This window comes from Hylobates moloch, unplaced genomic scaffold (genome assembly GCF_009828535.3).
Source record: "Hylobates moloch isolate HMO894 unplaced genomic scaffold, HMol_V3 SCAFFOLD_4, whole genome shotgun sequence".
NCBI lineage: Eukaryota > Metazoa > Chordata > Mammalia > Primates > Hylobatidae > Hylobates > Hylobates moloch.
Genome location: NW_026652279.1, coordinates 47,728,183 through 47,753,907, shown reverse-complemented (window position 1 = coordinate 47,753,907; position 25,725 = coordinate 47,728,183). Strand labels below are relative to the sequence as shown.

At 36.5% G+C, this 25,725-nt stretch overlaps 1 protein-coding gene across 4 annotated transcripts in view; it reads right to left on the bottom strand.

The window, feature by feature from the left end:
* The window catches only part of CCDC191 (coiled-coil domain containing 191), a 97,169-nt gene that overhangs the window by 59,471 nt on the left and 11,973 nt on the right, over positions 1-25,725 (bottom strand). For all 4 annotated transcript variants that reach the window (XM_058437485.1, XM_032150141.2, XM_058437486.1 and 1 more), the window contains 5 exons: positions 23,900-24,043; positions 17,939-18,117; positions 16,259-16,482; positions 12,981-13,134; positions 51-241 (listed from right to left, as the gene is read on the bottom strand). In XM_058437485.1, coding sequence (XP_058293468.1) covers positions 51-241; positions 12,981-13,134; positions 16,259-16,482; positions 17,939-18,117; positions 23,900-23,942 — 791 coding nt within the window. In that variant the 5' untranslated portion in view covers positions 23,943-24,043. The remainder of the gene's footprint in view (positions 1-50; positions 242-12,980; positions 13,135-16,258; positions 16,483-17,938; positions 18,118-23,899; positions 24,044-25,725) is intronic.

Sequence of the window (25,725 nt, the reverse complement as noted above, 5' to 3'; positions counted from 1 at the left end):
TATCCTAGATAAACATACTACAAGGATTTTCACAATACAAATAATGATACCTGTTTTCTTCCCCAAGATCATTTTCCAAGGCTTGAGTCTGCCGCTCCAACTTCTGGAATCTTGTGTAGTCTCGCCAGGCCCGCAGGACCTTCAGCTGAATCTTCCAGTCAGACAGGGTCCCAGCTTTCCCCAGCTTAATCCTATGATCAAGAATCAGCTTATGCCAGGCAGCGAAATACCGTTTTTGACACTGCAGCAGAAATATTAGGAAAATCACCACCCATCAGCACTAGTGTTTCTAATATCTAACACTGACAGCCCTCTCCTCAGATTTTCCCCTCACACTTTTTAAAAACAAATATAGGAACTGTTGTCTTAATGGAAAGGAAGAGACAAAGCACAATTCCTTTATGCTAATAATGACAAGGAATATTCAATCATGCAAATGAGGCATTCTCAGCCTCACAACTTAAACTAAAATACTTCATTGTCATTGTAAGCCATGAGTCCCACGGGGAGCTGGAATAAGTCACATCTATGACATGAACCAAGGGGCTTGTTTGAGAAGCTTGAAAACTTGTTTCCAACATGACTCCCCCTGCCAGGTGTCTTGGAGCTCAAAATACCAACCATTTAATTCATTACCGTTTCTGACACACTAGTGTCCACACAAGTGAACAGGGGAGATTCCATGAAGATGGGATGGAGTCTCTGGTTCCTGAGAATAAGACAGCTATAAACAACAAAATCAGCTGGGCTACTACCACTGACCACTTTAGGCTTTGGTGAGTCTAGAGAGACTAGATGATCAGGCTGCCTATAATCTTCCACTACATGCACTTGACAGCAAATTAGACAAGGTCTACTGATCTTAAGGATGTCCCCACAGCAGTACTTTACTCATGATCCTAGTCTAAGAAAATCACTGAGACCTAGTCCTTGCTTATATCTTCTCTCTTTTCAGCAAACTTTACATTCCTTCTAGATCAAATTACTTTCAGCTTTTGGCCTTGACACCAACCATGCCGTTTCATAGTTTCCTATGTTCATATTAGGTTGGTGCAAAAGTAATTGCGGTTTTTGCCATTGCTTTTCATAGCCAAAAACTGCAATAACTTTTGCACCAACCTAATACTAATTTCTCTGTCCCTTTTCTGCCTTCTTTCTGCCTAACTACAGTAGTCACCTCTCCCAGGAAGCCCTCCTGTTACCAATCCCTCTACCCAAATGTAACTGCCCATCCACTGTGTTCCTATAGCAATCTATGCTTTCTTCAGCCAAAGCACCCAATACACTATATTGTAATCACCAGTTTACCTTTTTCTCCTAGACTGTGAGCCTCCTGAGAGAAGGGAATAGGTCTCATAAATGGGAATGGTAAATCTGACAGTGGCACTGAGTGTGGGGAGCATTAAAACAAAAACTAACCTCATAGAAAGTGACTTCGTGGGAAGTATAGGGGATTTGCCAGTTTCAAGGATTTGCCAGATTTATCAGGCAAATATTTACTGCTTCTTTCTCTATAAAAATACTTAAGTTTCTTCATTTCAGCATTTACTAAGCAGCCATCACTGTGTTTCAATTTGGGGACTCTGCACAAAATTGTTTGATATGACCTCTACTTCTGAGAGGTTATCGGGAAAGAGGATGTATCAATGAAAAGACCAATAATATAAGAAAGCATCTACTAGAATTCTTAGAAATTGTCTATTTGGCCAGAAATGTTTTCCAAACAGGGTATTAGTTTATATTCTTGTTTAGACAAACTAAACAATATTCTTCATTATAATTTCTCATTAGGAGAAACCATGGCAAACTTTAAAAAGCCCTCTCCATATGTCAAATAAGGCACATGTTCTAGACCTTCACCTTAGATCTTTTGGAGAGGATGAAAGGGAGGAAGGGAGAGAGGAAGGAAAGGAGATTTGCTGAATACTGGATACTCTTTCAGTTGTAATAGGGAGAAGAGATACAGCTGCCAAGTTGAGGGGTATGCCTTTGCATCATTTGTTTACCTGTTCCACAAAATACAGTATGAAAAAAATGGCGTTAACTTGTGTGCCACGGTTGAAAGAAAATGTTCTGTGTCTGTTTACCAAATCCCTTTAAGAGATTCCTCTTGAATGACTTGGTAAAATATTCTATGTGTAGCTATCTCTAATTTTAACTTCAGGATTATTTCAAATGAAGAAATAGTACAAACATAATCCATCTTGATAATAATAACACTATTAATAGTATCCTTTGATTTTAACAATCCTTTTGTTTGTAAAGTTCAAAGCATCTTACGTGTATTATTTTTATTAATTTGTAAACCATCATTATAAAATAAAGATTGTAGATATTATTATGATTTACTTCACCAAGCTAAAACTTCAAGTAGAGAAAGGTTTAATGACTAAAATCACAAGTAAAGAGTTAGTGTTACACCTAAGGCTGAAACTGAAACATTCCAGCATCCTGATGACTCTAATCTATTAAGCAAAAACATCTCTCCTGAAAAAGAAAGGCACATTTTTTGCTGCTTTTATAGTGAAAGAAAACTGTATACATAACTTACCATGGTAGAAAAGCATTGGTTAGGAACATATCTGAATGTAGGAGGGGAAATTTTGAGTTTATGAATTCTATAGTCAATATGTTTCTTTAAAAATACTTATGTTGAGACTTTGAGACCAAAATGATCAGTTTTAAAGGCCTATAATTCAGGTTCACCGCACAGAAGCTAACAAGAGCAAAGTGACAAACCTGTATGGCAACTACTTTCTTGAAACTGACTTGTTATTGGTTTTTTCCCTGCTTGCTCAAAAAAAGCAATCCCATTAAAATTTAAATTAAAAAAATAAAGTGTGAATCAAGAATAGCTGCTTAGTTATTCTTGATTCATAGCAAACATTATCCAGGTATACAGGAGTCCCATAAATGTGTTCGAAGGAAATATTTGGGAAAGGAATATACTCAGTTCCATTTTCTCTGGAAAAAGATGCTAGTTCTGTTTTTATTTAGAAGGGTGGCATACTTCCACAGACCTGAACTATTTATTCTTTCTATTCCTCCCTCCCCCCAGCTTACTTCCTGATGCTGCCAGGCATGCTTCTCCTCCTTACTTTTCTATACTTTGGAACTACAATAGTGCTCTATCCCCTTGCTTTTTAAAACAAGATGTTGATTTAAAACCACAACTGGGTTGTTCTGTTTAAGCCAGGAGAACTTAAGTTTTAACTAGCCAGGTAACTAGTCTGATTTCCCTCCATTTATTTCCTAGTTCATTTATTTTTGTACCATGTTTTTATTTCTGATAGATTTTCAAATATAGTCAGGCACTCTTTTCCTAACTTCCATCATCTCTTTATCATAGTTGTGGTAATAATTAAGGCTTGATATAGGTAAATAAAATACAGAAAGTCACTGAAGGAAGAACTGTTCCTAAGTAACCTATCCATAACAATTTCTAAAATAAAATACTACCTGGTGAAATTTAGAAACTTTTAAAGTGAAATGGTGTCCTCCCCACAAAATCTTCCACAATACATCATTTGGTTGTTAAGGATTCCACTGAAGAGAAGAAATGACAGCTCGCCCTGCTAAATTTATTACCTGCACTGGAGTTGCCCTCGTTCTGTTAGCCAGAAAAGCTCTTTCCTGAAGTGTAATCACACTACTGTCACTATGAATGATTGACGTTAGGTGGAACAGCAATTTGCTATCTAATCTTCATTGTAATTCTAACCCTGTCACTAGAGATGCTTGTTCTGATTAATGAAGTGGGTAACTCATCAAAATTCCTCAGCTATTTCTCTTTTGTCAGAAAGCTCAGTGATAATTGCATCAAAATTCTCCGTCATGGAAAAATAAACAATGAATTGTTAAGAGGACAAAAATGTCAACAAGTTCACAATTTATTTTTGCTGAATGGAACTAACTTTGGTGCAACTAATGGTCTAGGGCAGTTGGCGAAGGCTGGAATGTCAGGAAGAAAGCTACATTCTACACCCAGGCCCCTAAGTGACTCCTTGCTGTTCTCAGGCCAAAAGAAGAGAAACTCTATTGCTACAAAAGGGAGCAATCCCCAACTTCTCTTTTCCTTTGCGGGCTACTGTGGCTGGGCAGAAGACCCCACAGATGCTATGAAGTCCCTGGGGATTAGAGAGGTAGTTTTAAGTTGAAATGAGGAAGGAGAAAAAAATTAATAAAAAATGGGGATCCTTTCAACATAGTGTTGGAAGTTCTGGCCAGGGCAATCAGGCAGGAGAAGGAGATAAAGGATATTCAATTAGGAAAAGAGGAAGTCAAATTGTCCCTGTTTGCAGATGACATGATAGTATATCTAGAAAACCCCATCGTCTCAGCCCAAAATCTCCTTAAGCTGATAAGCAACTTCAACAAAGTCTCAGGATACAAAATCAATGTGCAAAAATCACAAGCATTCTTATACACCAATAACAGACAAACAGAGAGCCAAATCATGAGTGAACTCCCATTCACAATTGCTTCAAAGAGAATAAAATACCTAGGAATCCAACTTACAAGGGATGTGAAGGACCTCCTCAAGGAGAATTACAAACCACTGCTCAATGAAATAAAAGAGGATACAAACAAATGGAAGAACATTCCATGCTCATGGGTAGGAAGGATCAATATCATGAAAATGGCCATACTGCCCAAGGTAATTTATAGATTCAGTGCCATCCCCATCAAGTTACCAATGACTTTCTTCACAGAATTGGAAAAAACTAAAGTTCATATGGAACCAAAAAAGAGCCCACATTGCCAAGTCAATCCTAAGCCAAAAGAACAAGGCTGGAGGCATCTTGCTACCTGACTTCAAACTATACTACAAGGCTACAGTAACCAAAACAGCATGGTACTGGTACCAAAACAGAGATATAGACCAATGGAACAGAACAGAGCCCTCAGAAATAATGCCACATATCTACAACTATCTGATCTTTGACAAACCTGACAAAAACAAGAAATGGGGAAAAGATTCCCTGTTTAATAAATGGTGCTGGGAAAACTGGCTAGCCATATATAGAAAGCTGAAATTGGATCCCTTCCTTACACCTTATACAAAAATTAATTCAAGATGGATTAAAGACTTACATGTTAGACCTAAAACCATAAAAACCCTAGAAGAAAACCTAGGCAATACCATTCAGGACATAGGCATGGGCAAGGACTTCATGTCTAAAACAACAAAAGCAATGGCAACAAAAGCCATAATTGACAAATGAGATCTAATTAAACTAAAGAGCTTCTGCACAGCAAAAGAAACTACCATCAGAGTGAACAGGCAACCTACAAAATGGGAGAAAATTTTCGCAACCTACTCATCTGACAAAGGGCTAATATCCAGAATCTACAATGAACTCAAACAAATTTACAAGAAAAAAACAAACAACCCCATCAAAAAGTGGGCGAAGGATATGAACAGACAGTTCTCAAAAGAAGACATTTATGCAGCCAAAAAAACACATGAAAAAATGCTCATCATCACTGGCCATCAGAGAAATGCAAATCAATACCACAATGAGATACCATCTCACACCAGTTAGAATGGCCATCATTAAAAAGTCAGGAAACAACAGGTGCTGGAGAGGATGTGGAGAAATAGGAACACTTTTACACTGTTGGTGGGACTGTAAACTAGTTCAACCATTGTGGAAGTCAGTGTGGCGATTCCTCAGGGATCTAGAACTAGAAATACCATTTGACCCAGCCATCCCATTACCGGGTATATACCCAAAGGATTATAAATCATGCTGCTATAAAGACACATGCACACGTATGTTTATTGTGGCACTATTCACAATAGCAAGGACTTGGAAACAACCCAAATGTCCAACAATGATAGATTGGATTAAGAAAATGTGGCACATATACATCATGGAATACTATGCAGCCATAAAAAATGATGAGTTAATGTCCTTTGTAGGGACATGGATGAAGCTGGAAACCATCATTCTCAGCAAACTATCACAAGGACGAAAAACCAAACACCGCATGTTCTCACTCATAGGTGGGAATTGAACAATGAGAACACATGGACACAGGAAGGGGAACATCACACACCAGGGGCTGTTGTGGGGTAGGGGAGCAGGGAAGGATAGCATTAGGAGATATACCTAATGTTAAATGATGAGTTAATGGGTGCAGCACACCAACATGGCACATGTATACATATGTAACAAACCTGCACGTTGTGCACATGTACCCTAAAACTTAAAGTATAATAAAAAAAATGGGGATCTTTGTCATGGCAAAATAAATCTCCAGTAGGAAGTGCAGTATTGAATTCTGCAATGGAAAAGCAATACCCCATGACCCATCCGATTCCTGATTTTCGTAATTTTACCCCAAAGAAAAGAGAGGAAATCATGGTAACCCCCAACCCCAACTATATATGCTCATAACTAATAGCATTGGAGAAAATACATTCAGTTCCCAGAACACAGTGCTAAGACCTGAACTTGCTGCTGGGTTCCATGGAAAAGCCTAGAGGCCTAAACTTTGACAACCACTGCCATGTGAAATGCTACCCCGGCTATAGACAAAAAAACTACATCTGTTATATCCTGGAAGATGTGATGCTCATTTTACTTCTATATTAAATTTTTTTCTCCTTCCTCATTTCAACTTACAAAAAAAAAAAAAAAACCCAAACCCTATCACTGTTCTAAAAGCAGAACCAAAGAATAAACCTTTACCCAACTTCGAAAATTATCAACAGTCTGCCAATCTTATTTCATCTCTCCCTCCACCAACTTTTTTTCTGAAGTATTTAAAAATAAATCACAGATACCGCATATTGTATCATGTTATCCATAAATGTGTCAATATATACCCCTTACATAAGGCCATTTTGTAAATTCTTAATTCTGCTAAAAAGTTTCAATTGATAATATTGCTGTAATTATCTAATAGTTACATTGTTTCACTCTAGAAATAGAATTTTAAGAAGCAATTCCTTAGTCTCACCAAATAGTAAATGCTTAACCAATAAAATTCTCTGGGTTCTTTACAGAAGAATGACCACAATGCAGCCTATCACCTGAACACTCATGAGTTCTCGTGACCTCAAGTCCGGAGGAAAGGCAGACCTACGGCTCCCTATCACCTTCTCTTTGCCTTCTTTCTTCATGTCCCTTAGAGACCTTCTTCCCCATCTCTACCAAAATCCCTGTTACCTGCCCACCCTTCATCCTTGGCCACACACATACACACAAACTATGCCAAGAACCCAGCTTACTTCAGAATATATCAGACAAATGCTTGATTCACCTCCAGGATACTGTGATAGTAAGACAATGACGTGATGTCTTTCATTCCTCACCCACATGGCTCTCAAGATCCTTATAATATTCATCTGAAATGTCTAGTGTTTAGGGGGGAAATATTCTACTCTATACAATTTTAGGGAAGGGACTTCATTTGTGCCAAAGTCTCTTTTTTCAATTTTTAAAAATCAAAATGTAATCAGTACTTTTTTTGAAAGACAAAAAAATATATATTTAAAAATAGGGACCTCTGTAATAAAAAAGACTTCATGGAACTTTGAAATGCAAAACACTAGCACAATATTTAGGTAAATTGGCCCTCACTGTCCCCTCTGTGAGAATGGGACATCTGGGTTACTTACAGGGTCAGGAAAGAAAGAACATAACAAACAATTTCTTTACCAAAACTGATAACATTTTAGATGGAAAATTCCTACAGAGTTGGCTACATAAAGTAAAATATAATGATGCTTTAAACCCCTCCCAAGACATATACCACACATTGCCCCTGGCAATAAACCTAGAGGGGAGAGTTACATGAATCCCAGTAATCTTCGTATGTGTGCTGGCATTTCTCTTTTTCTGTCGTTTTATTTCTAAAGAGGCTTTTCCTTTATTTCCCTCCCCTAACATAAGAAAACATTGCTGAGAGGATGGCTGCTATGTGTCAGCTCAGAAATGGTTTTGCCTCAGTGGTGTGTAGGCAGTCCTGATAAAACTAAGATCTTTGGAAAGGAATCATGGTATATAAATGAGATATTTAACTACAGTTTTTGTCATTCTGTCAGAGAAAAACTCCAGGCTTCTTTTCCATATATAGTATCCCTACATTTCCTTGGTTTAGTTTGAGGTGGACTTTTGGAAGGTGCTGTGCCACAAGCATAACTTTAATGATGATTTCTTAGGATCATTATTATTTTATTCTTTAACAGAAAAATCCAACCAAATAAGCAAACTAAAACCTTCCCCCAAATAATTAAGATGTAGGTTAGTGTCACCCATATTTTATCTTTCTCTTCAGTTTTCACAAGCAGCAAAGATCATAGAGTTTCTAATCTTATTAAGAAAACCAAAATGTATTTCAGAATAGGATGAGAATTAAGAAGGCCATTTTCCAAATAGTATAAGAGTTTCATAGTTAATCCTTTGTTGTTTCTGCTAATTAGCAGTGACACATGGATTTCTGAATCTCCCCCAAGAGATTTCACTGTAAGATCAAAGAGAAAATGGGATAGGCTGGAAGTAGAAAGCTTCTATACAAAAAACAAATGTTTCTGACAAGACATGAAATGTGTAGAAAAGATGCATCAATAGTGTTGCATCTGAACTTGTGTTTTGATAAGACAGCCTGCACTGTTTCTCTCAGTCTCCTATTAAATAATGTGGCCCAAATAAGATGTTAAGAGATACTCTGGGAGGAACAGATAAAATCCAGAATCAGGCCGGGTGCGGTGGCTCATGCCTGTAATCCCAATGCTTTGGGAGGCCAAGGTGGGCGGATCACGAGGTCAGGAGATTGAGAACAGCCTGGCCAACATGGTGAAACTCCGTCTCTACTACAGATACAAAAAATTAGCTGGGCGTGGTGGCGTGTGCCTGTAATCCCAGCTACTCGGAGGCTGAAGCAGGAAAATTGTTTGAACCTAGGAGGTGGAGGTTGCAGTGTGCCAAGATTGTGCCATTGCACTCCAGCCTGGGTGACAGGGCAAGACTCTGTCTCAAAAAAAAAAAAAAAAAATCCAGAATTAAAGCACAAACAATTACAGGAATTAAGGGAACCTAAACCATAGCAACTCCGAAAAACAGATTCTTTAAAGTCTTCCTGCAAATACTCTACACAGCTGTTTCTACAGGGTTTGTACCAGTGAAACATTCTGAGGGTGCTGACAAGAGCTTCCAGTTATCTAGTCACTCCCTGCAAGGCAGCTAGGCATTTTCCTGTTTTCATCCTGTGGTCATACCTAGGCTGCTGAGTATCCAAGTTTCATTACTCAAGGCAGCTTTAGGCTCCTTTAGAGCCGAACGTTAACTGGGACCGAGATAATGAGCCCAGAAGGCTTGCTTATGCCTGTGGCCTTTACTGGAGGACTGTCCTATCTACAACCAAGTCTATGTAAGAGCCCGAGGAGGCTGGTAGATGTATTTTTACCATGTTATCCCCAAATACGCTGGGGAAAATCTAGAGATCTACTAACCATATTACAAATGAATAACATAATTACACTGAAAAGGGAGGGGAAGAAAAGAACTCACCTAAGTAACTTTGGAAAACAATATTTTGACTGAATACTATAAAGCTAAAACCAAAAATAACTGTACAATATTTTGCTTTAGTGAATTTATTCCCATTGTGGTATGGGTTAGCAATTCTGAAACTTTTTTTTTTTTTTTTTTTTTTAATCGAGATGGAGTCTTGCTCTGTTGCCCAGGCTGGAGTGCGGTGGCGTGATCTCGGCTCACTGCAAGCTCTGCCTCCTGGGTTCACGCCATTCTCCTGCTTTAGCCTCCCGAGTAGCTGGGAATACAGGTGTCTGCCACCACGCCTGGCTAATTTTTTGTATTTTTAGTAGAGATGGGGTTTCACCGTGTTAGCCAGGATGGTGTCGATCTCCTGACCTCGTGATCCATCCTCTTCGGCCTCCCAAAGTGCTGGATTACAGGCTTAAGCCACCGTGCCCGGCCTCTAAAACTATTTTTATAGTGTACTAGGATTACCCTAATAAGTAAATATAATAGAGATAATGAGAGCCAGGTTTCTCAGTGTCAGAGAAAGAAGTTACAAGTGAGCGAGATGGAAAGACTACACTGAAACATGTGGTGCTGGATTATCCTTGACAATATTATTATAAATTCACAGTTATTTTATATATATTTATATATACATATATATGTAGATTCATAAATACAGAAGTCAGTTACAAATAAGGAAAGGGAGAAGAATAACATGACCCTTGTGTTGCTGAACTCATGGATTTTAATATGTATATAGATAGACACAGAAATAAATGTAATATGTGTGTATATGTATGTTAGTACACATACATACATACACACATATATCTATGTATATATCTATATATATTATAGCTCTTTCTGCTGAGAAGGCCTAGAAAAAAATGACACTCCAGTAGCAGTGAACACACTTAGTGCCTAGATCTTAGTTTCCAAAGACCGTTTTTCCAACAAAAGGAATCAAAGTTCCATGTAGAAGTGGTTGATTCTAGGGTGAGGGCAGGTAAAACACAAGCATAAAGTATTTTGTGGTGCCAACAAAAAAGGAAGTGTCCAAAATAGGATGGAAGCATGTTGAAAGAACAAAGGAGCCAACTTGATAGGTTTCCCAATAGACACGTTGAAACAATCTGAATAACCAAGTAAACAACAACAATATTAGATTATGACCTATAGAATAAAATAAGTATCAGTGAGCTCATACTGAATAAAATAAACAATTGCATAAATGAATGAATACATAAATACACACATACATACATATAAACATAGCTGAAGGAGAAGGGACTGTTTTCCTTCTAGAAGAATTTCAATTAAGTATAGAAGAAATGAGGGAAATGCAAAATTACCATTAGACAAATATAACATTAACAATTGTTGCAGGCAAGAGCCGCCAATGGATGTTAACCTTAATGGATGACAGTTTACAGAGAAACAAATATTTTCATAGCTTCACAGTATCTCCTGAAAGACAAGGAGAAGGAAAAACAGCAACTCTACAATGGAGAAACTCAGCACACACCCTTAACCAAGTGATCGAAGTTAACATCAGTAATTATGTCCTCCTTGTTAGGATATACAGAGAAGGGCACAGTATCACATCTTATAGCATTCTTACCAAAAATGCATAACCTTAAGCAAGGGGGAGAAAACATAAAAAAACCCAAAACGAGAGACAATTCTACAAAATACCTGACCAGTTCTCTTCAGAAATGGCAAGATCATAAAATACAAGGAAAGACTAAAGAAATGTCACAGACAGGAGGAGACTAAGGAGATGTAATAAATAAATGCAGTGTGAAATCATGGATTGAGTCCTGGAACAGAGAAAGAACATTAGTGGAAAAACTGGTGACATTCTCATAGGGTCTATGGTTTAGTTAATGGTATTTAATGGCAGTGTACCAATGCTAATTTCCTAGTTTTGATAATTATACTATGCTTATGTAAAATGTTAACATTGTGAAAAGTTGGGTGAAGGTTATTCAGAAACTCTGCACTATTTTTGCAGCTTTTCCATGTCAAATATTTTAAAACTAAGTAATCTGTTTTAGATGGGCCACTAATTTTGTAAAACTCTGCATATGTGTTCTAACATTCATATTTGGCAGTTCCATCTAAAATATATATGATTGTACAGTGGACTTCAATACAATTTAAACATTTTTAGAAAACACATCTTATTTGTCTCTAATTCGTTGGGAAATATATCATGGTATTTTTTCCTTATGTCTTCTCAAGATGACTCCCTGAATACTCGTTTCTCTTCTTATTTTCTCTTTGAAATCTGAACTCTTATTATATAGGAGGAATACTAATTCCATCTGTCTCATGAAGAATGCAGAATCTAAGTCTTTGCTAACTTTTCTCAAAATGTTAACTCCAAGTCTTACATTTCTCCCTACTACATTTCCTTCTGTTTTCCTGAAGCCAAAACTCTGACCAAATTTTTTTGGTTAATAACTGAGTAATTACAACCTCTTATCAGTTCAAAATATCACCATCAAATATGTCTATCATTTTAAAAAAATCACTTTGACTACTTTACTTTTTCCTTCATATCTTTGTTATCCGTATCATATTCAAACTCCTGTTACTGATTTCCAGGACCTTTGTAAGTCTATCCCTACATTTACCAAGCTCCCTCAGTATCTTCCTAACATTCTCTTTTCTCTTGCTAAATCCATTCATTCAGGTATTTACTCAATTAACTTTCTCTGAATTTCAGCAATGCCTAAGGCCCTGGGGTGGGTGTTGTAGGATATGTAAAATATACATATTTATCTTTTCTCATCTAACCCTCTCATTTACAAATCTGCCCAGTCAGTCCTTTTACCTGAAATGTTATAATCCCGAAATTCATACTTTTATCAATCCCACTTTATTGAAGAAAACTGCTTAAGTAACCTGAAGAGGATATTCCCTTTTATATTAAAAATCAGCAAGTCATTTTTACAAAAAGCTAAAGTGAAAGAAAGGGAGAAAAGGTAAAATAAAATATAGACCATTAAAAAGAAAAGCACAGGTATAAGCGTATCATTGCTTTAGGATCAGAGCTACTAAAAGGCAAGTAACCAGTTCTTGTATCTTCTGAATAATCCAGAACACAATGGTCCTTACAACTGTCAAAGTGGAAGCCAAGATTTCAAAAACTGCCAGAGAGCTACCTTAGTTTAAGGTTAATAATAGTTAAATGCTATTCTGAAGAGGTAATTTAGGAAGAAGTCCACAATTTACCCCCCTCACCCCAGTAATTTCCCAGGATCCCACTAGAGTATATAAAGAACAGCCTCAGAACAGGGGATTTGTGTACTGCCCTGCGTACCAGGTCAGCTGGGCACAAAGAACAAATGGCGTGGGCAGTTTTGGTATTTGTGATGAGGTTCAATTGGACTTAGTTTTTATTTTATCCCATCTCTGATGGAGCTCTTTGTCATTTATACTACAGAATGCTGAGTAAAGAGACATTGCAATTCCCACCTGTTGATTTTCTTTGAAAGTTTGGATTAATACTTCTTTCAATTTCCTTTTTCTTTCTTTTGCCATTTTTTCCTCATCCAGAAGAATGTGAGTACTTTGAAACATGACTTTTTCTGAACTATTTTGAGAATTCTCTTCTTGCCTTTTCTTCTCTCTATTAATAACAATTTAAAAATACATGTATATTTACAATAGATTTAACAATGAGCAATTACAACTTACTGTAGCAGAACAAACACTGAATTCTCCTTCGGAATACACATATTTTTAGATCTGGCTCTAAAACTAAATAGTAGGGTAATTTTTTTGGAGATTTATTTTATTCCTTTATAAAATACAGATTAAATGAAATAAAATTGGTATAAAGTACTTTGAAAAGTAGAAAGTCTTATAGATACTTTAGTATTTTTATTGAGTTGAACACTGAGCTATACTTTGATCAAAACTTGAGAGTTAACAACTACAAGATAGTCTCTAATACAGACATAAATTATCTCCCATATAACAAGAAAAAAAGGATTCTCAAGAAAGGAATGAGATTCTTACTAAAAGGCCTCTTATAAGGTTACTAGAAAGAGGAATAACAAAAGAATCAGGTGTTATTGAATAAGGAGGGAATGGAATCTAGAATAATTTTAAAATAGCTGAAAAGAGAAAAAAATAGAATTTAAAAAGGAAAAGGCCTTTAGGCAAGTAACCAGAATTATTTTAGTAATTTTGTTGCTCATCTTTCTGAACATCCTCTTTTTCGCCCACCTATCTATTCTTCCTCATCAGGCCATCCCTCTTTTGCTCACCAATTCAAATAAGCTCATAGCTATGGCCTTCTTACTGTAGTGCATTTAACTGCACAGGTATATGTATGTGTATAAAGTATATATTATTAATGATGTGGTAAACATAGCACCCAGTCAGGAATCAGAATTCATGAGCTCTGGCCACAAACCAGCTAGTCACCGATCTTTCTTGAATTTTTACTTCACAGTTGTGGAAACTAAAATGGAGAAAGACGCAGAATACCCTACCCCTTCTCTCATTCATTCTCATATATGATACAGAGGGTACACAGTGTTATGTGGTATTATTGGTGATGTTAACCTTCATCACTTGGTTAAGGTGGCTTCTCCAGTATAGAGTTATTATTTTTCCCTTTGAAATTAATAAGCATCTTGAAAGAGAACTTTAAAACTAGGCAATGAGGCAGATTTAAGATAGCTTACAAATAGGTTTAAAAGGCCTATCAACAATAAAAATGTTATTGACTTTTTCCAAACTATGAATGCCATAACAATGTTATTACATGGTTATAGACAGGTGATAGTGATTGTCAAAGAAATACAGTTCTAATACCATGAATCTGATTTTTAAAAATAACATTAGAATATATATCTGTTTTAAAGGAAATATCTGCTCATTGTGAAAAACTGGAGAAGTATAAAAGCCATCCATATTAGTTTTTTTTTTTTTTTCTGTTTGCGATGGAGTCTCACTCACTCTGTCACTCAGGCTGGAGTGCAGTGGCATGATCTCGGCTCACTGCAACCTCCGCCTCCTGGGTTCAGGCGATTCTCCTGCCTCAGCCTCCAGAGTAGCTGGGGTTACAGGTGTGTGCCACCATGTCCATAAAAGCCATCCATATTTCTACTCAGAAGAAAAGTCAGTCCTGTTTCATTGTACAGCCATGACTTAGCAATTTCTCCAATATTTACAAAAGTCTGTTATTATAAATAATGTTGTTTAAATTATCTTTCTGCACAAATCTTTGTCTGGATTTCTGATAATTTTCTTAGGGCAGTTTTCCTAAGGCTGTAATTCCTAGGTCAAAGGATAATACTATTTTATGGCTCTTGTTGTTTATTGCCAAATTGCCTTCTGCAAAGTTTAAATCAGTTCATCCACCTAGAAGTAGAACATATTACCTATCTCACTGTAACCATGGATAAGATCTTAACTTTTAAAAGAAATGACTGGTCAGTGAACATTTGTTGAGTGCCCACTGTGAGCAGAGCATCCTACTACCATTAAACGTTACTTGTTTTCACAATTTATTTTAGGTCAGCCTAGTTTTTCCAGGGCTTGGGAGCAATCTGAAAAGCAAGGCTGACCTTAGAAAAAACTCACTAAAACACCAGTGATCGCTTTTTGAAAGGAATGGCATCTGGAGGAAGCCTCAGCCTGGCACTTGAAGAAGTAAAGCACATGTCCACTGCTGAGCCGTTTTAAATTGGGTAGAATAAGAGCAATCAAGAACACAGGGGGGAAAGCTGTGTAGGCTGATGGGGGTGGAAGGGATTATCTAACAGGTTTTTGTGGCCTCTCAGTTTGAGTAGTCAGACACTTCAGTCATGTTGTTCCAAGGCTTTTGCAGTTCCTGCATCGGTGCTGTTTCTCTGAATAAATACGTTAGTTATTTCACTTATGAAGCTCACTTTCTGCATGAGGGTGTATAATAGCACTACATCCTGTGAGGACTATTTTCATCTTCCGCTTATGTCAGATATTCTTTTTCTTTATCAATGGTAGTAAGGCAGTGGTGACTTTCCATATGATTATCAGAAAATAAGACACACAATTCACAACAGGGTAAGACACAATTACTGAACATGTTCAACCTTAAAAATATTATCTAACTAAAAAAATGCAAACTAATCAATATAATACCTATTAAAAGTGTAAAAATATTGAAAATGATGATACTTCCCAAGGCTGAGAAGAGTATGATAAACTGGCCTGCTGCTGATGATACAGTAAACAAGTACAACCCATTTTGAAAGCAATTTGGCAATGTTTCAAGAGTCAGAAAAAGACCTGTGTCATTTAACTCAGAAATTATGCTCCTAAGAATTTATTCTAAGAATATAATTCAAAAGAGTGAAAAAACTCTATGCTTAAAGATGCTCATTGCAATATTATAATGGTGAAAAATCCAAAATAGCTGAAATGTTTACCAGTATGGGGAGGTGGTCATTACATAAATTATGGTATAGGAACTCAATGGAGTAATATACACACCCCAGGACTCCAGGCAATGTGTTAATTACAACAAGCAGAATTACAAATTAAATGTAGTTTATGGTTATAATTAAGTATGGAAAGGGACCATGTCAGGAGGAACATGAAAATATGAAATTAGTTAATTTGTTAAGATGGTGGAATAGTGAGTGATTTCTCTTTTATGTTTTGTTATTGCAATGTTTGTGCACTTTAAAAACTTCAGAGCATTTCTAAAATGACTGCTTAAACAGAGAAACCCCACAGTGCTTATCACACTGGCTTACATTTTCCATGCTTCTTTCACAGTGCGTCTCCTCTCAATTATCTCCCTCCGCAGCTTCACCATCGCCCTTTGAATCTCCTCTTCCTCTTTCTTGGCCTCTAGAGCCTTCCTTTTCTTCTCTTCTTGCACCAGACACTGAGCCTCCAAGAAGGCCGATTTTTTCAGGGTCTTTTCTATTCTCTGGTACTCCAGTTCTTTCTCACGTCTTAAGCGATTTTCTTTTACCTTAAAGCAAATATAATAAAGATTAAGTGTGGCCTTTCAAGTAGAAAGGGATATGAAAAGCCTTACAATACATTTTGAAGTTCAGAATACAACCAGTTTGAAATATTCTGGCCCAGAACTCCACTGTTTATTGGTAGGATAGGAGGAATTCATCTGTTTACTGGGTAAAGACCAATATAACATTTTAGATGAAGTCAGATGAAGATGACTCAAATAATCTGGGAATGATCCACATCACAGAAAAGTTGAGAATCTAATGAGTCAGATCCCAAGTTCTGGATTCTCATTTAGTAATGATTTCTCACTTGTAAGATTGTCCAAGGTGTACATTACTGCTTTTATTATACTTAGGTCATGTCTGCATTCTAATTTAAGAAAGAACAGAACTTTTTTGGAAGCCACACTGTGAATGATAGAACAGTGATTTATTGCCTTTAGGAACACCACAACCCTTTATTCATTTCTATTATTATTATGTAAATATAGCAGTGATTCTGGATCATATTTGGAAATCAAAAACATGAAAAAGCACATTCATTTTTTTCAAACCTATTAATCCTTTAGAGGGCTTGAGTAGCTATGAATTAAGGAAAGGTCCTTTCCTTCCTGCTTCACCTAACTTTACTCTTATCTTACTCTCTGATTGTGGTAAGTCTTCTGATAAGACAGACAATGACTATATAGCTTATTGAACCTTCTCTTCTCCCTTTTGTCATAAATCTAAACTAGAATCACACTTCTACCCATTTCTCTAACATCCCCAGTGCTGATTACCTATACCTTGATTGAATAATTCAAAGCAGTTATTTCCAAATTCGGCAATCAGAAATTTAGTGTTATACAAAGATGGCACACACACGTACAGATATTAATTCCGGTTCAGTCTTAGTTCTGGATTCCCTGGCACTCCTTTACAAAGTGTTGAGACACCAGACTTTTTTGCAAGAACCTACTATTCCCTTTGGAGAAAAGAAAGTTCTCACATGCTTTTCTAATTCAAAACAGCTGAACTTGATTCAATTCAGATCTGTCTTCCATTTTAAATTATAATAAAAAAGAGTGAATTTCAATTGTCTGGAAAAGAATTATCCTGTAACATTCTCAAGAATACTAATAATATTAATGTTACAATTTGAAAACCAAACTCAAGCACACACAATCTACGTGTTTATAATAGGAAGTACCACATTCAAACTAATAAGGTTTATCTCAATAATCTTGGTCAAAATCAATTATTCTTTTTTTTGGCTATTTCTTAAATAAATAGTTTCCTACCCTCAGTTTATGAGAATTATTTTTCTTCTGAAGTTCTTATATTTTATTTTTATTCTCCCTAACCAAACCACAGATGGCACCCTTTTTCATAATAAAGCCTATGTCTTTATTTAAGCTTATTAAATGTGTTACACAAAGACTGCTTCCTGTTATCCATTTTAATTTTGTTTTTCCCTCCCACCTGCTTATGTCTCATCTCCATGGTAAGACGAGGATCCTTCTGCTGCTTCTTGTCTTGGTTTTCCTTCCTTCCAAGATCTTCCATCATTGCAGAATCTACCACATTTTTATGGAGCAGATGGTCTATAAATTTTTGAACGGTGGTACTTTCCTCTTCTTCCTCCAAATAGCCACATAAATCTGGGGGAAACAGAACAACAAAAAAGGGAAATTTTTTTAAAAATTAATTTTAATATTATATTCATATTTACATAAAGAATCCTAGTACAATAAAAATACAAAGCTGCGAGTGTTCAATAAACAGTAACTGATAATGGCAACTGATTGAGTATAGCCCTCAGCAATTACCTTCAACTAAGAGTAAAAAAGCTCCACTTACCAAGAATTGCCCTCACCCAAGTCACTAAAGAGTCCTTCACTGCCAAATCTAAAAGATTTCAATCTAAACAACCTTGAGAACTTCAATCTAAACAATCTTGAGAGCTCTACTGCTTTTTAAAAAAAAAGAAAAAAGCTTTATTGTGGTATAATTGACATATAATGAACTGCAAATATTTAAAGTCTACGATAAATTTTGACATATGCATATGCTAGTAAAACCATCACCACAGTCAAAGTAATGAACATATCCATCAGCCCCAAAAGGGTCCTCATGCTGATTTGTAATCTCTTCCTTTCACTCCTCCCCTTGCCCTCCACTGTGCTCCAAGTAAGCACAGACCTGCTGCCATTTTCCAGAATTTTATATAAATTAAATTATACATGTATATACATTGTATCTTTTCTGACCTAGCTTCTTTCACTCAGCACAATTATTTTGAGATTCATTCATGTTGTGTGTATCAATAGTTTATCACTTTCTATTGCTGAGCAGTTTTCCACCATATGAATACACCACAATGTTCATTCATTTGTTGACAGACATTTGAATTGTTTCCAGGTATTGGCTATTGCAAATAAAGGTGTTATGAACATCTGTGTACAGTCATCCCTCCATATCTCTGGGGGATTGGTTCCAGGACCTCCCGAGAATACTAAAATCCAAAGATATTCAAAAATCTGTGATATCAAATGGTGTTGCATTTGCATATAAACTATATCCATCCTTATACTCTAGATCATCCTAGATTACTTATGATACCCAATACAATGTAAATGCTATGTTAATACTTGTTATATGTATTGTTTAGGGAATAATGACAAGAAAAAAGCTGTACATGTACAGTACAGATGGAATTATTTTTTCCCAAATATTTCTCATCCACGGTTGGTTGAGTCCACAAATGCAGAACCCACAAAACATAGGCTTTCTTTTCTGTTGGGAAAATGTGTAGGAGTGGAACGATTGGATCATATTATAGCTAAATGCTTACCTTTTCAAGAAACTATCAAACTGTTGTCCAAAGTGGTTACACAACTTTACATTCCCACTAGCAGTGTAGAAGTATTCCAATTTCTCCACATCCTTACCAATACTCGGTATGGTCAGTCTTTCAAATTTAAGCCATTTTAAGATATGTAGAGGTAACTCATTGTAGTTTTAATTTTCACTTTTCTAATGACTAATGTTACTGAACATCTTCCTTGATTATGTTTTGTAGTTGTTCCAAAGATTATTGATAGTGGGGTAATGAAGTCTCTAACTACAGTCGTGTGTCAAATAACAACACTTCCATCAACAATGGACTGCGTATATGAAGGTGGCCCCATAAGATTATAACGGAGCTGAAAAACTATTGCCTAGTGATGCTGTAGCCATCATAATGTCAGAGCACAATGCATTACTCATGTGTTTGTGGTGATGCTGGTATAAACAAAACAACTACACTAACAGTCGTATAAAAGTATAGCACATGTACCACATTTTCTTTATCCAGTTTATCACTGATGGGCACTTGGGTTGATTCCATGTCTTTGCTATTGTGAAGAGTGTGTGCTGCAATGAACATACACCTGCGTGTATCTTTATAATAGAATGATTTCTATTCCTTTGGGTATATACCCAGTAATGGTATTGCTGGGCCAAATGGTATTTCTGCTTCTAGATCTTTGAGGAATACTATGCAGCCATAAAAAGGAATGAGATCATGTCCTTTGCAGAGGTATGGATAGAGCTGGAAGCCATTATCCTCAGCAAACTAATGCAGGAACAGAAAACCAAACACTGCATGTTCTCACTTATAAGTGGGAGCTGAATGATGAGAACACATGGACACATTGGGAAGAACAACACACACTGAGGCCTGTCAAGGGTGGCAGGGGGAGGAAGAGCATCAGGAAGAATAGGACGCTGGGCTTAATACCTAGGTGATGGGTTGATCTGTGCAGCAAACCACTATGGCACATGTCTACCTATGTAACAAACCTGTACATCCTGCACATGTACCCTGGACTTAAAATAAAAGTTAAAATAAAGCACCCTCAAAAAATCTTAATACTACACAAAAAAAGTATAGCACATACAATTATATACAATACATAATACTTGATAATGATAATAACAACTATGTTACTGGTTTATGTATATACTATACTTTTATCATTATCTTAGAGTCTATTCCTACTTATTAGAAAAAAAAATTGGGCTGGGCACAGTGGCTCACACCTGTAATCCCACCACTTTGAGAGGCTGAAATGGGAGGATTGCTTGAGCCCAGGAGTTCAAGACCAGCCTGAGAAGCAAAGCAAGACCCTGTCGCTATTAAAAGAGGAAAAAAAAATTAGCTGGGTGTGGTAGCACACACCTGTAGTTTCAGCTACTAGGGAGGCTGAGGCTGGAGGATTTCTTGAACCCAGGAGTTCAAGGCTGCAGTGAGCTATGATCACTACTGCACAAGAGAGGGAGATCCTGTCTTACAACAAAACAAAACAAAAAAGGTTAACTGTAAAATAGCCTCAGGCAGGTCTTTTGGGCGTATCCAGATGAGGGTAATATTATCACAGGAGATGACGGCTACATGCGTGTTATTACCCCTGAAGACCTTCTAGTGAGACAAGATGTGGAGAAGACAGTGATATTGATGATCCTGGTCCTGTGTAGGCCTAGGCTAATGTGTGTGTTTGTGTCTTAGTTTTTTAACAAGAAAAAAAATTAAAATTTCAGAAATAGAAAAAAGTATATAGAATATACAAAAATTTTGAGTGTTTGTTTTGACCTAAGTGTTACAAAAGAGTCAAAATGTTAGAAAAAATTCAAAATTTATAAAGTAAAATAGTTATAGTAAGGTCAATTTATTATTGAAGAAAGAAAAATATGTTTTTATAAATTCAGTGTACCCTAAGTATACAGTGTTTTAAGTCTACAGTAGCATATTTTAATATCCTAGGGCTTCACATTTACTCACAACTCACTCATCGACTAACCCAGAGCAGCTTCCTGCCCTGCAAACTCCATTCATGGTATACCCTGTACAGGTGTCCCATTTTTTACCTTTTATGTACTGCATATTTACTGTACCTTTTTTTGGTTGGATATGTTTAGACACCCAAATACTTACCACTGTGTTCCATTGCCTGTAGTATTAAGCAGCATGCAGTACAGGTTTGTGGCCTAGGAGTAATAGTCTATCTCACATAGCTTAGGTGTGTAGTAGGCTCTACCATCCAGGTTTGTGTAAGTACACTCTATAATGTTCACACAATGACAAAATCACCTAATAATGCATTTCGCAGGACTTATCCTCTTCATTAAGCAACACATGATTGTATTATTGTTGAATTCTATTTCTCTCTTCAATTTTGTCAATTTTTGCTTCACCTACCTGGGGACTCTTTTGTCAGGTGTATACATATTTATAGTTATGTTTTTCTGATGGATTGACTCTTTTATCGTTAGAAAATGCACTTTTTGTTTCTAGTAACAATTTTTTCTTTAAAAGTCTATTTTTGGGAAAATTAAAAATCAAAGAAAAAAATAAAAATAAAGTCTTCTTTTTATATTAACATAGTAACTGTGGCTCTCTTTTGGTTACTATTTGCATGGTATATCTTTTTCCATCCTTTTCCTTTCAACCTATTTGTACTTTAAATTGAACATATGTCTCTTGTGGATAGCATATAGATTTTTAATCCATTCTGCCAATCTCTGCATTTGGACTGGAGTGTTTAATTAAATGCATTTATATTTAATGTAATTCCTGATAAAGCTTACACTTATCATTTTGGTATTTGTTTTCTACATGTCTTACGTAAATGGCCTTTATCAAGTTGAAGAATTTCTCTTGCATTACCAGTTTGCTGAGAAGTGTTTTTCAGGAATGTATGTTAGATTTTATTAAGTGCTTTTTCTGTGTCTATTGAGATAATATGTTAATTAACATTTTTGGTAAATATCCTTTTTAATGGTTACATAAATATTTGTTCAATATTTCAATTAAAAAAAAAACTCTACCAGCATACGATGATTGAGGCCTGGCATGATACTAGATGATATCAACCAATCTAAGTAAAGGGACATAATTAGATCTATTAGTACTATATCAAAAGAAGTAACAGTTTCATTAGATTCCATATATTTGCTTCAGAACAAATATGAAGTACTGAAGTACCACACTTTAATAATGACATTAATAAACTAGAAAATATCCAGAAGGCAGCAACGAGGATGATAAGATCTAGAAACCATGTGGTATAAAAAAATTGTTGAGAGTACTGGTGCTATTTAATCTGGAAACATAGAACTATATGAGTGGTCAATATGGTAACAACTCCTACAAAAAATAAAACATTCTTGAGAGAGAACATGTTATTTTTGTTGTACCATAGGGTAAAATGTTACCGAAGACAAAATCTTAATTCTCCTAACTAACGGAAACTTCTATGAGGATTAGAGCCTCACTGTGGTTGAATGGGCTCCTCCCAAAGTGTAGGCTCCCAATCCCAGGAGGTGTTCAGGCAGAGGATACATCACTACAAGTTAGGGACACTGTAGAATGATCTCTATCTGGGTTGGGGAGGAGGGTAGATCAGACTACCTAGTCTTGAAGGATTCTTCTAATTTTACAAGCTGATAGTTTTGTGATCCTCAAGCTGGGGATTTTGCAGAGTCCTAAACAAGGAGAATGATGTCAGGTGAATTCACCAAGGGTATCTGAGTCATGTATGGGGAGCTGCCCCACCGTTACCAGGACTATCCCTATGCTCAGGGAAAAAATACTCAGACCCTTGAGTGTATTAGATAAACCCTTACACGTCAGCCATCTAACTTGTCTGACACTGGCTCTGTGCACAGTAGTGGTTTTTCTCTCCTCTGGAAAAAAAAAAAAAAACTAGAAAAGTAATAACCTCCCTTATAAGTAATAACTAACAGATAAATAAGAAGCATTTTATAAATATAAAAATGACATATGAGTACTTAAATGTAGTCTGCATCAAACAGTCCAATGATATATGAGGAAGAGGCACTTTGAAACAGCATTAATTACTATTCTAATCATAAGCAGAATTATAAGTAAGTTGGCCCTCCCTATCTGCAGATGCCACATTCTTGGATTCAACCAACTGCAGTTCAAAAATATTTGAAAAAAATTAAAAATAATGATACAACAATAAAAAATAGTAAACATTTTAAAATACAGTATAACAACTATTTACCTAGAATTTGTACTGTATTAGGTATTGTAAGTGGTCTAGAGATGATTTAAAGTATGCGAGAGGATATGCACAGGGCTAGAACATATGAGGAGTTTGGTGTCTGTGGGGGCCGGGGTCCTGGAACGAATTCCTCACAGTTAGTTAGGGATAACTGTAATAGAATATTTTAATTTTTAAAAACACCATGAATTTACTGAAGATATAGCATAAGAAATTTACATTTAACCATGATAAATTAAAACCAATAATAAAAACTAAACAAAACACAGAAAAGTTAAATACGTGTCATTTGTTATTCAAAATAATTATAAAGCCTTCTTAGACACATTCATTAGATGTTAAAACTTAGAACAATCCGATAAGTTCTTACCATCAAACTTGTCATATTTCAAATGGCCATTGGCTTCCGGCATAATAGTGACACTTGACACAGTCTTTTTAGCATCATCTTCTTCCTCACTTGCTAATTCTTGCTTAAGTTTGGTGTCTAACCAGTCATTGACCAGCTCCTGAGCTATAATAAAACAAAAACATTTTAAATATTTCAGTTACTTCAGAGATTTTCTTTATTCACCGTTTTCATTTATTCAATAAATATTAATTGAGTACCTATCGTGTCAAGTACTGTTCTAGACACTGGAATACAACAGTGAACAAAACTGGAAAAATAAGCCCTAGCATCATGAAACTTACATTCCAATTGGGGAAGAGAGACAATAATAAGAGAAAAGGCAGGGACAGGAGGACATGGAAGATGGGTGTTGCAGTTTTAAATTGGGAGGTAAAAGAAAGCTTCACTGAGAAAAAGATACTTGAGCAAAGAAGGGAAGAAAGATAGAGAAGTGAGGATCTATAAGGTAATATTATTCTCTGCAGAGGGAAAGCAAATGCAAAGGTCCTGTGCAGGAGTATCTACAGTGTTGGAAAAACAGCAAGGAGGCCAGTGTGGTCAAAGAGAAGTGAGTGAGGAGACAGCAGGAGATGAGGCTGGAGGGGTAATGTGCAGATCAGGTTTAGGGGAGTGTTTAGGGCAATCATTATCAACCAGGTGCAATCTTGCCCCCCAGTGGACTTATGCCAATGTCTAGAGCCATTGTGTGTTGTCATAACTGGAGGAAGCAATACTACTGTCTAGTAGTTAGTGGACAGGGATGCTGCTAAACATTTGCAATTCACAGGACAGCCCCCACAAAAATTCTCTAGCCCAAAATGTCAATAGTCCTGAGGCTGAAATTCCCTTGCTTAGAGTCTTGACACTATTCTAGCTATTTTGGCTTTTACTCTGAGTGCAATGGAAAGCCGCGGGAGAGATGTGAGCAGAGAGGCGATATATTTTAAGAGAATCACTTTGACTATTAAGTTAAAATAAACTATAGGGGACAAGCATGGAGGTAGGGAACACGAATTGGGAAACAAGTACAATAATCCAGAAGAGAGGTGATGGTGGCCTGGACCTGGGAGTGGAGGTATTAACAATGGTCAGATTCTAGAAAAGAATGTTTTGAGGTGGAGTTGACATGACTTGCTAATGGACTGGATATGGGACATGAGAGAAAGAAATCTATGAGGTTTTAGGCTTAAGCAACTGCAAGGATGGTGACGCCACTTACTGAGATGGGGAAGGCCAAGGATAGCAGCAGGCTTGAGGAGGAAGATCAGGAGTTTGGTCCCAGACATGTTAGATTTGAGATGTTTAGGAGACATCCAAAAAGGGATGTCAAATATGGTATTGGCTACAATACTCTGGATTTCAAGGGAGAGGTCCAAGCTGAAGAAATAAATGTGGACATTTTCAGCATGCAGACTGTATTTAAAATCATAGAAGTGGATGAAATTACCAAAGGAGGAAGGTAGACAGAGAAGAGGTTCAAGGACTGAGTGCTGAGGAACTCCAGGATTTAGGGGTTGAAGAGATAAGGTGGAACCAGGAAAGCTGACTAGGCCATTGAGGTAGGAGAAAAATCAAAGAGTGTGATATCCTAAAAGCTAACCTCCATTTGGATTCCTTTCTTAATGCTATTGAGAAAATCTCCTGAAATTATTTAGGTATGGGGAAAATGCCTGCTTTAGCGTAACTTTCATCACTGTTATTACTATCAAACAGCTCTTTTGTCTATGTTCTCATTACCTTCATCATTATTATGATCATTATTGCATAGTTAGTTCTTAGGGAATGGGGTGTTTATATTAAATGAT